Below are 13,090 nucleotides of genomic sequence, written 5' to 3'. Positions count from 1 at the left end.
CACAGGAAGCCTGGTGCGGGGAGCTGCCACCGGAGGGCTGATGCGTGGAGGTGGTACTGGATAGACCGGACCGTGCAGGCGCACTGGAGCTCTTGAGCACCGAGCCTGCCCAACCTTACCTGGTTGAATGCTCCCGGTCGCCCTGCCAGTGCGGCGAGGTGGAATAGCCCGCACTGGGCTATGCAGGCGAACCGGGGACACCGAGCGCAAGGCTGGTGCCATGTAAGCCGGCCCAAGGAGACGCACTGGAGACCAGATGCGTAGAGCCGGTTTCATGACACTTGGCTCGATGCTTACTCTAGCCCGGCCGATACGCGGAGCTGGTATGTACCGCACCGGGCTATGCACCCGCACTGGAGGCACCGTGCGCACCACAGCATAACACGGTGCCTGCCCGGTCTCTCTAGTCCCCCGGTAAGCACAGGAAGTTTGCGCAGGTCTCCTACCTGGCGTAGCTGTCATGTATTGCCATATTATGTCTTGTTCCTGTTCTTTCTCTTCACTTCGTCTCCCTCTGCTGGTCGTATTAGGTTACCTTCTCTTCCTCTCCTTCTCCCAGCTGTTCCTCATCTTCTCTAAACTACCTCGTTCACGCTTTTCCCACCTGTTTCTTTTTTCCCTCTGATTAGGTCTCTATTTCTCTCTCTGTTCCTGCTTCTGTCTTTGTCAGATTCTCGTTTGAGTTTCTCATGCCAGAACCAAACTATCGTCTCGTTTGCTTCACCCTTGTCCCGTCCTGTCGGAATCTGTCTGTTCATCTGATGCTACCTGATGTGTGTGATCAGGTACCTCTGTCCTCTACGACCCGCGCCTACCCAGAGAGACCAGCAGTCTGTCGCCGCTAACCCAGCTATTCTCCTCTGCTGCTAAGAAGGGGACTCTACCCAGCTATTCTCCTCTGCTGCTAGAAGGGGGACTCTTCTGTAAATATCAGAAGGACTTTATAATTCATTTATCGCCCTCTCTGCGGGTTGTCTATTTTGCCATTATATACATCTGAAGAGGATCTATGTCTTCCCTGTGTTTTGACATTAAAGGACTGTTTTTGTTAAACCGCTTTTGGGTCCTCACTCACGTGCATAACAGAAGAATCTGACCAAGAATGGACCCAGCGACTTCGGATCCTCTCCACTCAGCCGTCGAGATCCAGGGAGCGATGCTAGGCAGACACGAGCAGGAATTGTCTGCTGCTCGACATGCCGTTGAGACCCTGGCCGCCCAAGTCTCCGACCTCACAGAACAGATTCACCATCTCCGCCTCGATCCACCGGCCACTTCCAGGGCTTTCGAATCTCCGGAGCCCAGAATCAATAACCCGCCGTGTTACTCTGGGGAGCCCACTGAATGCCGCTCGTTCCTCACCCAGTGTGATATTGTGTTTTCTCTCCAGCCCAACACTTACTCCAGGAGCACAGCTCGTATCGCCTACGTCATATCTCTCCTTACTGGACGGGCTCGTGAGTGGGGCACGGCAATCTGGGAGGCGAGGGCTGAGTGTACTAACCAGTATCAGGACTTTAAGGAGGAGATGATACAGGTTTTTGATTGTTCTGTTTTTGGGGAGGAAGCTTCCAGGGTCCTGTCTTCCCTATGTCAAGGTAATCGATCCATAACAGATTACTCTATTGAGTTTCGCACTCTTGCTGCCTCCAGTGACTGGAACGAGCCGGCTTTGCTCGCTCGTTTTCTGGAGGGTCTCCGCGCGGAGGTAAAGGATGAGATTCTCTCCCGGGAGGTTCCTTCCAGCGTGGATTCCTTGATTGAACTCGCTATTCGCATAGAGCGACGGGTTGATCTTCGTCACCGAGCTCGTGGAAAGGAGCTCGCGTTCTCTGTTGCCCCCCTCTCCGCATCACTACCATCTTCCTCCGCCGGCTCGGGTGCTGAGCCTATGCAGCTGGGGGGTATCCGCATCTCGACTAAGGAGAGGGAACGGAGAATCACCAACCGCCTCTGTCTCTATTGCGGTTCCGCTGGTCATTTTGTCACTTCATGTCCAGTAAAAGCCAGAGCTCATCAGTAAGCGGAGGGCTACTGGTGAGCGCTACTACTCTGGTCTCTCCTTCAAGACCCTGCACTACCTTGTCGGTCCATCTACGCTGGACTGGTTCGTCAGCTTCCTGCAGTGCCTTGATAGACTCTGGGGCGGAGGGCTGTTTTATGGACGAGACCTGGGCTCGGGAAAATGACATTCCTCTCAGACAGTTAAGGGAGCCCACGGCCTTGTTCGCTTTGGATGGTAGTCCTCTCCCCAGGATTCAGCGTGAGACGCTACCTTTAACCCTCACTGTCTCTGGTAATCATAGCGAAACCCTTTCTTTTTAAATTTTTCGTTCACCTTTTACACCTGTTGTTTTGGGCCATCCCTGGCTAGTTTGTCATAATCCTTCTATTAATTGGTCTAGTCATTCTATCCTCTCCTGGAACGTCTCTTGTCATGTGAAATGTTTAATGTCTGCTATCCCTCCTGTTTCCTCTGTCTCTTCTTCACAGGAGGAGCCTGGTGATTTGACGGGGGTGCCGGAGGAATATCACGATCTGCGCACGGTGTTCAGTCGGTCCAGGGCCACCTCTCTTCCTCCGCACCGGTCGTATGATTGTAGTATTGATCTCCTTCCGGGAACCACTCCCCCCCGGGGTAGACTATACTCTCTGTCGGCTCCCGAACGTAAGGCTCTCAAAGATTATTTGTCTGTAGCTCTTGACGCCGGTACCATAGTCCCCTCCTCCTCTCCCGCCGGAGCAGGGTTTTTTTTTGTTAAGAAGAAGGACGGGTCCTTGCGCCCCTGCATAGATTATCGAGGGCTGAATGACATAACAGTGAAGAATCGTTATCCGCTCCCTCTTATGTCTTCAGCCTTCGAGATCCTGCAGGGAGCCAGGTTTTTCACTAAGTTGGACCTTCGTAACGCTTACCATCTCGTGCGCATCAGGGAGGGGGACGAGTGGAAAACAGCGTTTAACACTCCGTTAGGGTACTTTGAATACCGGGTTCTTCCTTTCGGCCTCGCTAACGCTCCAGCTGTCTTTCAGGCATTAGTCAATGACGTCCTGAGAGACATGCTGAACATCTTTGTTTTCGTTTACCTTGACGATATCCTGATTTTTTCACCGTCACTCCAGATTCATGTTCAGCACGTTCGACGTGTCCTCCAGCGCCTTTTAGAGAATTGTCTTTTTGTGAAGGCTGAGAAGTGCACTTTTCATGCCTCCTCCGTCACATTTCTCGGTTCTGTTATTTCCGCTGAAGGCATTAAGATGGATCCCGCTAAGGTCCAAGCTGTCATTGATTGGCCCGTTCCTAAGTCACGCGTCGAGCTGCAGCGCTTTCTCGGCTTCGCAAATTTCTATCGTCGTTTCATCCGTAATTTCGGTCAGGTGGCAGCTCCTCTCACAGCCCTTACTTCTGTCAAGACGTGCTTTAAGTGGTCCGTTTCCGCCCAGGGAGCTTTTGATCTCCTCAAGAATCGTTTTACATCCGCTCCTATCCTTGTTACACCTGACGTCTCTAGACAGTTCGTTGTCGAGGTTGACGCATCAGAGGTGGGCGTGGGAGCCATTCTTTCTCAGCGCTCCCTCTCTGACGACAAGGTCCACCCTTGCGCGTATTTTTCTCATCGCCTGTCGCCGTCGGAACGTAACTATGATGTGGGAAACCGCGAACTGCTCGCCATCCGCTTAGCCCTAGGCGAATGGCGACAGTGGTTGGAGGGGGCGACCGTTCCTTTTGTCGTTTGGACTGACCATAGGAACCTTGAGTACATCCGTTCTGCCAAACGACTTAATGCGCGTCAGGCTCGTTGGGCGCTGTTTTTCGCTCGTTTCGAGTTCGTAATTTCTTACCGTCCGGGCTCTAAGAACACCAAGCCTGATGCTTTATCTCGTCTCTTCAGTTCTTCAGTAGCCTCCACTGACCCCGAGGGGATTCTCCCTGAGGGGCGTGTTGTCGGGTTGACTGTCTGGGGTATTGAGAGGCAGGTAAAGCAAGCACTCACTCACACTCTGTCGCCGCGCGCTTGTCCTAGGAACCTTCTTTTCGTTCCCGTTCCTACTCGTCTGGCCGTTCTTCAGTGAGCTCACTCTGCCAAGTTAGCCGGCCACCCCGGCGTTCGAGGTACGCTTGCTTCCATTCGCCAGCGTTTTTGGTGGCCCACTCGGGAGCATGACACGCGTCGTTTCGTGGCTGCTTGTTCGGTCTGCGCGCAGACTAAGTCCGGTAACTCCCCTCCTGCCGGCCGTCTCAGACCGCTTCCCATTCCCTCTCGACCGTGGTCTCACATCGCCTTAGATTTTATCACCGGACTGCCTTCGTCAGCGGGGAAGACTGTTATTCTTACGGTTGTCGATAGGTTCTCTAAGGCGGCTCATTTTATTCCCCTCGCTAAGCTCCCTTCTGCTAAAGAGACGGCACAAATCATCATCGAGAATGTTTTCAGAATTCATGGCCTTCCGTCAAACGTGGAGGGAGGGAGTTTTGCCGTTTGATTGGGGCTTCCGTCAGTCTCTATTCCGGCTTTCACCCCCAGTCTAACGGTCAAGCAGAACGGGCCAATCAGACTATTGGTCGCATCTTACGCAGTCTTTCTTTTCGTAACCCTGCGTCTTGGTCAGAACAGCTCCCCTGGGCAGAATACGCCCACAACTCGCTTCCTTCGTCTGCGACCGGGCTATCTCCTTTTCAGAGTAGCCTCGGGTACCAGCCGCCGCTGTTCTCGTCTCAGTTCGCCGAGTCCAACGTCCCCTCCGCTCAGGCTTTTGTCCAACGTTGCGAGCGCACCTGGAAGAGGGTCAGGTCTGCACTTTGCCGTTATAGGGCGCAGACTGTGAGAGCCGCTAATAAGCGTAGAACTAAGAGTCCTAGATATTGTCGCGGTCAGAGAGTTTGGCTCTCCACTCAGAACCTTCCCCTTAAGACAGCTTCTCGCAAGTTGACCCCGCGGTTCATTGGTCCGTTCCGTATTTCTCAGATCATTAATCCTGTCGCAGTGCGACTTCTTCTTCCGCGATATCTTCGTCGCGTCCACCCGGTCTTCCATGTCTCCTGTGTTAAGCCCGTTCTTCGCGCCCCCGCTCGTCTCCCCACCCCCCCATCCTTGTCGAGGGCGCACCTATCTACAGGGTCCGTAAGATTTTGGACATGCGTCCTCGGGGCCGTGGTCATCAGTACCTAGTGGATTGGGAGGGGTACGGTCCTGAGGAAAGGAGTTGGGTTCCCTCTCGGGACGTGCTGGACCGTTCGCTGATCGATGATTTCCTCTGTTGCCGCCAGGTTTCCTCCTTGAGTGCGCCAGGAGGCGCTCGGTGAGTGGGGGGGTACTGTCATGTATTGTCATATTATGTCTTGTTCCTGTTCTTTCTCTTCACTTCGTCTCCCTCTGCTGGTCGTATTAGGTTACCTTCTCTTCCTCTCCTTCTCCCAGCTGTTCCTCATCTTCTCTAAACTACCTCGTTCACCCTTTTCCCACCTGTTCCTTTTTTCCCTCTGATTAGGTCTCTATTTCTCTCTCTGTTCCTGCTTCTGTCTTTGTCAGATTCTCGTTTGAGTTTCTCATGCCAGAACCAAACTATCGTCTCGTTTGCTTAAAAAAAACAAACAATACAAAAACAACAAACGTAACGTATGCACTATTATATAGCATTCTGCATCAATACGCCATAGCATCTGGTTTGTGCTTAGTGGGACTATCATTTCTTTTTCAACAGGACAATGACACAAAACATACCTCCAGGCTGTGTAAGGGCTATTTTGACCAAGGAGAGTGATGGAGTGCTGCATCAGAGGACCTAGCCTCAACCCAATTAAGATGGTTTGGAATAAGTTGGACCGCAGAGTGAAGGAAAAGCAGCCATCAAGTGCTCAACATATGTGGGAACTCCTTCAAGACTGTTGGAAAAGCATTCCTCATGAAGCTGGTTGAGAGAATGCCAAGAGTGTGCAAAGCTGTCATCAAGGCAAAGGTTGGCTACTTTGAAGAATCCAAAATATATTTAGATTTTTTAAACACTTTTATGGTTACTACATGATTCCATATGTGTTATTTCATAGTCCTGATGTCTTCACTATTATTCTACAATGTAGAAAGTTGTAAAAATAAAGAAAAATTGTTGAATGTAGGTGTGTCCAGACTTATGGTAATGTGTGTATATGTATGTGCTTTTGTGTGTTTGCACGCACGTGCGTGTGCCTGTGTGTGTGTGTGTGTGTGTGTGTGTGTGTGTGTGTGTGTGTGTCTCTCTCTCACCTGCTTCTCATTCTCATCCTCTAGTCGTAGCCTTTCCTCTATGCAGCTCCTAGCCTGAAGAAAGACCTTCCTTTGAGCACGCTCAGTCAGCACCCTGACAAAGACTCCAGACAGGTTGACACTGGTGAATAGTACAGCATTGGCCACCAGCTGCAGATCACACGGGAAAAGAACAATGTATACAGTCAGTGTGTGTGTGGGGGGGGGGGGGGGGGGGGGATTTCAAAATAAACCATTGAAGTTATCTATACAATAGACCATAAATGTGTTATGTTGTTATAGAACACCCACCCAATACCCAATATTAAATATACCCAATATTAAATATACCCCATTTTAAATATACCCAATATTAAATATACCCTATACTAAATATGCCCGATGATAAATGTTCCTGATACTAACTATATCCAATACTAAAGATACCCGATACTAACTATACCCAATAATAAATATACCCAATGCTAATGTCAATACCTTTCTTTCTTTACTTCAGTTCCTGCTTCCTTCCTTTCTTACTTTCATAGAACACTGTGACTGCTAATGTAAACCACTTTGATTCTAAAGTCAACATGCTTATTCAAACTTCTTAACATAAACCACTTCATATTGATCGGAAAGCATATTGTGTATACCTAAGGTCCTTCTGTAACCTATATCACCATGACAGGTATTGGACACTTGAATGACAGAATGGTTGGTGTTCAGTTGAATGGAGTTATGAATGGCATTCACATTGGGTTATATAGTAATTCGTTGTTGTGGCGGTGTTGGCGCAAGTTGTTGTTGTATTTCTGTTGTATAATAATGGTGGATTTGTGTTTTTAGTGGGTATACCAAAACATCATGGTTTATAATCTATCATTTCTATATGGATGGTTTATTTTGGAAAGTGGATTAAATTGTGTGTGTGTGTGTGTGTGTGTGTGTGTGTGTGTGTGAGTGTGTGTGTGTGTGTGCCTGTGTGTGTGTGTGTGTGTGTGTGTGTGTGTGTGTGTGTGTGTGTGTGTGTGTGTGTGTGTGTGTGTGTGTGTGTGTGTGTGCCTGTGCGTGTGCGTGTGCGTGTGCGTGTGTGTGTGTGTATTATGTTTTGTTAGATGATTTGTACGTGAAAAGCTCCGCGTGCACTACGCTCTTCGTTTCAGCACCACCGCGAGTGGACAGCATCTGCTGCGTGTGGTTCAATGGTCGGAGGTTTGTATAGCTGGAAAGCCAAAGTGTACCAGGGGAAAGTTTGATACAAAACCTCTCTCACCACCAGGGTCCACAACCACCACCACACCACTTATAACAACAGCAGTGCAGCACTAGCCTATCGATAGACACTGATATTCAATAGAAAATGGAGGGAAATGCACAACTAGTCACACTGAAACAAAGCATAGGCTATAACAGTGAAAACAGGGGACTTAAAGAGAAGGCTGGTTAGTTAAGGCTTAGGTCGGTAGAGCTCGTTCTAAATGACAGATTAGCTGACTAACCGGGGATTCTAAATGAGAGTCTGAGCGGGAGTACCGAGGGTGCATAACTTACCGGTCTCCAGAGCTTGTGTTTTCTGGCCGTGACTGATGTCGCCGTGACGATGAAGTGGGAAACGGCCACCATCATACCAAACAGCACTGCGAGCAGCGTCCGCACCGGGAGCAGCACGTATGCCACGAGAGTGACCAGCATGAGCTGCCACACGCCTTGCTCCGGTGCGGGGGGAGCCCCCACGCCGGCGGCGCCAAGCGCAAGGGGGAACGGGCAGCAGAGGAGCGCGAAGGTGAAGCTGAAGAGCAGCGCGAGCTTGGCGATCTGCTGCAGCTGCGTCACTTGCAGGTACTTGACGTTGGTGACTATAAAGAGAGAGACGAACACTACGCTGTGCACCGGGTGAGAGCCCTTGGACACCGTGAGCCGGGGACCGGACAGAAGCTCCATCAGCGCGAGGGACAAGGCGGCCACGATGAGCACCGCGAGGGCTTTGAGCGTTGCCGTCTGCTCTAGCTTCAGGTTGTAGTTTTGGAAGAGCGTCTCGAGCTCTTTGCTGTCGAACTCGTCCTCGCACGCGACGGCAGCGATGGTTGTACCGGTGGCGGCCGGACAGTGACCCTCCTTCCGGGTCTGGACTCTTTCAAACGGAATTTCCTCCATGTTCGGGCCATTCATAAAGCGGGCTCGACGCGCGCCCCCAGACTTGGCGTCGGTCCTTCTCCTTTCATGAATTAAACGGGAGCTGCTGGCAGCCCGTGCATCCTAGATTTCGGCGGCTTGAGCTGGAGAGGAAGGGGGGTGGGGTGTCCGCAGCAGTGACAGTAGAGCTCGCGAGTTTAATATCCTCACCCCACCCGCTGCTATCCACAGGTTGACTGTTTCGTCGTCAGAAAGGTAGCCTGAACCAATGTGCCACACAGGAGCGCATCTCTTCCCTTCGCTCACTCTCTGTCTCTCTCTCTCTTAAGCGCTCTGGAGGCAGACCACCAGCAGCGCTGTCTCTGCTCAGCCCCGACAAATGTAATGTTGAGGTACTGGAGAGGTGAGGCGGATCCCACAGAGCAAATGCAGTATATGTTTCTAAAACCATGCCACTCCATTTAATATGATATGTTAGATTAGGTTACATAACATTGGCCTACCAATATAGTGTCATACAATATAATAGGAATTGGAGCACATAAAGTATGTTATGAATTACAATTTGTACAATATATTGGACATTTGTATTGCATATGATATGTTACAAATTCAAATGTGTTGTCACTAACGTTAGCTAATGTTAGGGTTAGGAGTTAGTTTAAAGGTTTAAGGTTAGTGGTAGGGGAAGGGTTAACTAACATGCTAAGTGGCTAAAAAGTGGTAAGTAGTTAGCTAAAATGTTAACGTTGTCCATGATGAGATTCGAACACACAACATTTGAGTTCATTTTTGCATCAGGTAACCTACTGTCTTATCGAACGTAATACACCGTACTAAACAGGTCAAGTAAAGTAACTTAACGTAATGTAACATTTCATACCAATGGAGTGGCACGGATTTAAGTAACAAATAATACATTTTGCTCTGAGACCAGGGTGGGTTGGATCATGCTTGCAGTGCACCATTCCAAACAATACAGGTCTCCCTAAAATAAGAACGATCATTCTGTCAGGTCAAAACCAAAGGCTGCTTTCATTTGACAAACACATCTTGAGCTGCTCTATTTTTCCCTCAAAAAAGAGAGCTGTCTTCCCTCTACATCCCCCTACACAAACACAGACAAATGCACGCTACACGCTACACGCACGCACAGACACACACAGACACACACAGAGAGAGAGACAGAGAGAGAGACCAAAACAAGCCAGTGATTCCCCGGATCTACTGACTGCTGTATTTCCAGATTATTAATAGCATGCGCTACCGGTGAGCATCACAGGTGATCTTTTAATAAAGCGCAACAACAACATCTGTTTTCTACCGTTTCCTTATGTTTCAACCCCCTTGAGTTCCTCATGACACAAACCGTCACCGTTATCTAACAGTCTCTCAGCAGGTGTTAGGAATTATCCGGTTTATTCATCTCTTCTCGCGCATCTGAAGAATGAATTGAATATTGCCGTGAGCTAAGTGGATTTTGACGCGTGTACATATGCGGTGAAGTCGCACCGAGATCTCTAGTCATAAGATGGCTTTGATATTAATCAGCTGGCCTTCACATTTTTTGGACAGGGTGGAGAATAATACTTATCTCCCTCTCCCTCTCTCTCTTTCTCCCTCCCCTCTCTGTGTGTGTCTCTCTCTCCATCTGTGGTGTTTGTGTGTGCAAGCCTGTGTGTGTCAAAAAGTCTACAATAAATCAATTAGAAGCACAGAAGGAGGAAGAGGCACTGCAATCCATAGAAATTCATGGCAATTAGAGGAAGGCACACAATTCTGTTAAATAACAGATCACTGCAAACTCAAAATAAGTCATTAATACACAGAAAAGGGTCTGGTCTCCAATTGGGAGGGAAACAAGAGAGGATAACATGGGACATGTGTGTGTGTGTATGTGTTTGCGTGAATTGTGTGTGTTATTCATCTTGATTAAAACTAGTGAATATGCAAAGTAGCCTATATCACTCAAAGAAGCAGTATATACTGGAAATTAATTAAACACCACGCAGGCACATGGGCAGCAGGTAGCCGAGTGGTTTGAGTGTTGGGACAGTAACCAAATCCAGAGCCGGCAAGGTGAAAAATCTGCCCATGTGCTCTTGAGCAAATCACTTAACCCTAATTGTTGATGGTTGCTGCTCATAATGGCTGACCCTGGCCATGACCCCACTCCCAGAGGGTCTCTCAGGGGAGTTGGGATATGCAAATTAACACATAAGCACCCACCAATGGCACCCTATTCCCATAGGGCTCTGGTCAAAAGTAGTGCGCTTTGTAGGGAGTAGGGTGCCATTTGGGATGTAGTCTAGGTCTAAGGAAGGCAGAAGAGATGCACTTAACCATCCACTATAAGGTCTGGAGTTACACACCTAAGAAGTTCGTTCTGATGTCTTGAAGGAGACAAAAGCTATTTTAACAATTTACATGGCTTTGCTTTTCTATGGCTTCAAAAAGCTCATTAAAACACAGCCCAATCCTAGAATAGAGGAGGGGATGGATGGAGCTGGTGTAGAGACAGAAGGGAGGGCTAGAATAGAGGAGGGGATGGATGGAGCTGGTATAGAGACAGAAGGGAGGGCTGGAATAGAGGAGGGGATGGATGGAGCTGGTGTAGAGACAGAAGGGAGGGCTGGAATAGAGGAGGGGATGGATGGAGCTGGTGTAGAGACAGAAGGGAGGGCTGGAATAGAGGAGGGGATGGATGGAGCTGGTGTAGAGACAGAAGGGAGGGCTGGAATAGAGGAGGGGGTGGATGGAGCTGTTGTAGAGACAGAAGGGAGGCGCTGGAATAGAGGAGGGGGTGGATGGAGCTGGTGTAGAGACAGAAGGGAGGCGCTGGAATAGAGGAGGGGATGGATGGAGCTGGTATAGAGACAGAAGGGAGGGCTGGAATAGAGGAGGGGATGGATGGAGCTGGTGTAGAGACAGAAGGGAGGGCTGGAATAGAGGAGGGGATGGATGGAGCTGGTGTAGAGACAGAAGGGAGGGCTGGAATAGAGGAGGGGGTGGATGGAGCTGGTGTAGAGACAGAAGGGAGGGCTAGAATAGAGGAGGGGATGGATGGAGCTGGTGTAGAGACAGAAGGGAGGGCTGGAATAGAGGAGGGGATGGATGGAGCTGGTATAGAGACAGAAGGGAGGGCTGGAATAGAGGAGGGGATGGATGGAGCTGGTTTAGAGACAGATGGGAGGGCTGGAATAGAGGAGGGGGTGGATGGAGCTGGTGTAGAGACAGAAGGGAGGGCTAGAATAGAGGAGGGGATGGATGGAGCTGGTATAGAGACAGAAGGGAGGGCTAGAATAGAGGAGGGGATGGATGGAGCTGGAGATGAGAAAGAAGGGAGGGATGGAAGAGGTAGAGGAGAGGGATAATCAGCTAATCTTGGTGGGGTAGGGGGTGGAGGGGGTATTGAGAGGACCCAGGAGAAAGGTTTACACCCCAGTCACACACAGTCAAGGCCAGACAACATATACCACCACAGCTACAGCAGCATCTCCTCTAGACACCCTCTCTCTCCGTCCTCTCATTGGCCTATTCCTTGCTTTACGTTCTGTCTATTTCTTGCCTTACGTTAGACGCTCACACACACACGCGCATACTGAATGACATCTCAGGTTTTTGGACTGTCCTTTCCTCAGAGACAGAATGCTTGACAATCCCCCATTTCCATGGCAACAGAGGTGGTGAGGGCCAAAGTTACGATGTGATGAGGTGCTCCCTAATCACCATGCGTATGTCCCAAATGGTACCCTATTTCCCACATAGTGTACTACTAATGACCAGGGCTTTATACGCCTCTGGTCAAAATTTGTGCACTTATTAGGGAATAGAGTTCCATTATGGATGAAGGCCATCCCTCACTGTCTGCCACTTACTGGCACTGTGTGTGTCCCAAATGGACTCTGGCCAAAAGTAGTGCACTGTGCCATTTAAAACACAAATGAGATGAATAGGGTAAAGTTGTATCTGAGCTGTCTGTAGCTTGGTGGCTCTGACACACCAACCGCCTTGCTGCCTTAACCTGGGATCTCCCTGTGCTTTTGTGCTCAGTGACATTTGACTAAATTGATGGTCTGACATGGAGGAAAGTGTGGCACAGTTGAAAGATTAACCTTACGCACATACACACACACGCACGCGCGCGCACGCACGCACACACACACACTTTTGTTTTACTATACTTGTGGGGACACATCAGGTGATTTCCATTCAAAATCCTATTTTCCCTAACTTCTAACCTTACAAATTAATCTAACCCTAACCTTAACCTCAAACCCATAACCTTAAACCTAACCCCTAACTCCTAACCCTTAACCCTAACCCTAATTCTAACCCTAATTGTAATCCTAAACCTAACCCTTAAGCCTAAAATAGCCTTTTTCTTGGATGGGACTGGCAAAATGTCCCCCACTTGTCCTAATTTTCCTTGTTTTACTATCCTTGTGAGGACTTCTGGTCTCAGTTGCAGAAAACATCTAAAGTGTTTCCCTTAAGGATTTACCTTAAGGAATAATTTCCCCTCATCTGAGGGAATTGTTTAAGGATGTTGCATTGAGCCCCTCAAGCGTTTTCCTTAGGTAAGGGCATACTTAAGGTGTTTTACTGTAGTTTGAAGGCATGCATGGCAGAAAGAGTATCTGGTTACCATGGAAACGACCTGATTTACTGACTGAATATCTCATCAAAGAGATCTCAATTATTTTGGGAGATCACAAAATAGAACTACGTTC

The 13,090-nt window shown here is 49.1% G+C and overlaps 1 protein-coding gene across 1 annotated transcript in view; it reads right to left on the bottom strand.

Annotated features, from left to right (window-relative positions):
* The window catches only part of LOC139410244 (adenylate cyclase 1a), a 203,578-nt gene extending 195,185 nt beyond the window's left edge, over window positions 1-8,393 (bottom strand). Inside the window, exons 1-2 of the mRNA XM_071155717.1 lie at window positions 7,776-8,393; window positions 6,243-6,392 (exon numbers count right to left, since the gene is read on the bottom strand). Of these exons, the coding sequence (XP_071011818.1) occupies window positions 6,243-6,392; window positions 7,776-8,393 (768 nt within the window). The remainder of the gene's footprint in view (window positions 1-6,242; window positions 6,393-7,775) is intronic.
* Between the last annotated feature and the right edge of the window lie 4,697 nt (window positions 8,394-13,090).

This window comes from Oncorhynchus clarkii, chromosome 5 (genome assembly GCF_045791955.1).
Source record: "Oncorhynchus clarkii lewisi isolate Uvic-CL-2024 chromosome 5, UVic_Ocla_1.0, whole genome shotgun sequence".
Classification (NCBI taxonomy): domain Eukaryota; kingdom Metazoa; phylum Chordata; class Actinopteri; order Salmoniformes; family Salmonidae; genus Oncorhynchus; species Oncorhynchus clarkii.
The sequence above is the reverse complement of the archived record's forward strand: the minus strand, read 5'-3'. Positions and strand labels throughout refer to the sequence as shown.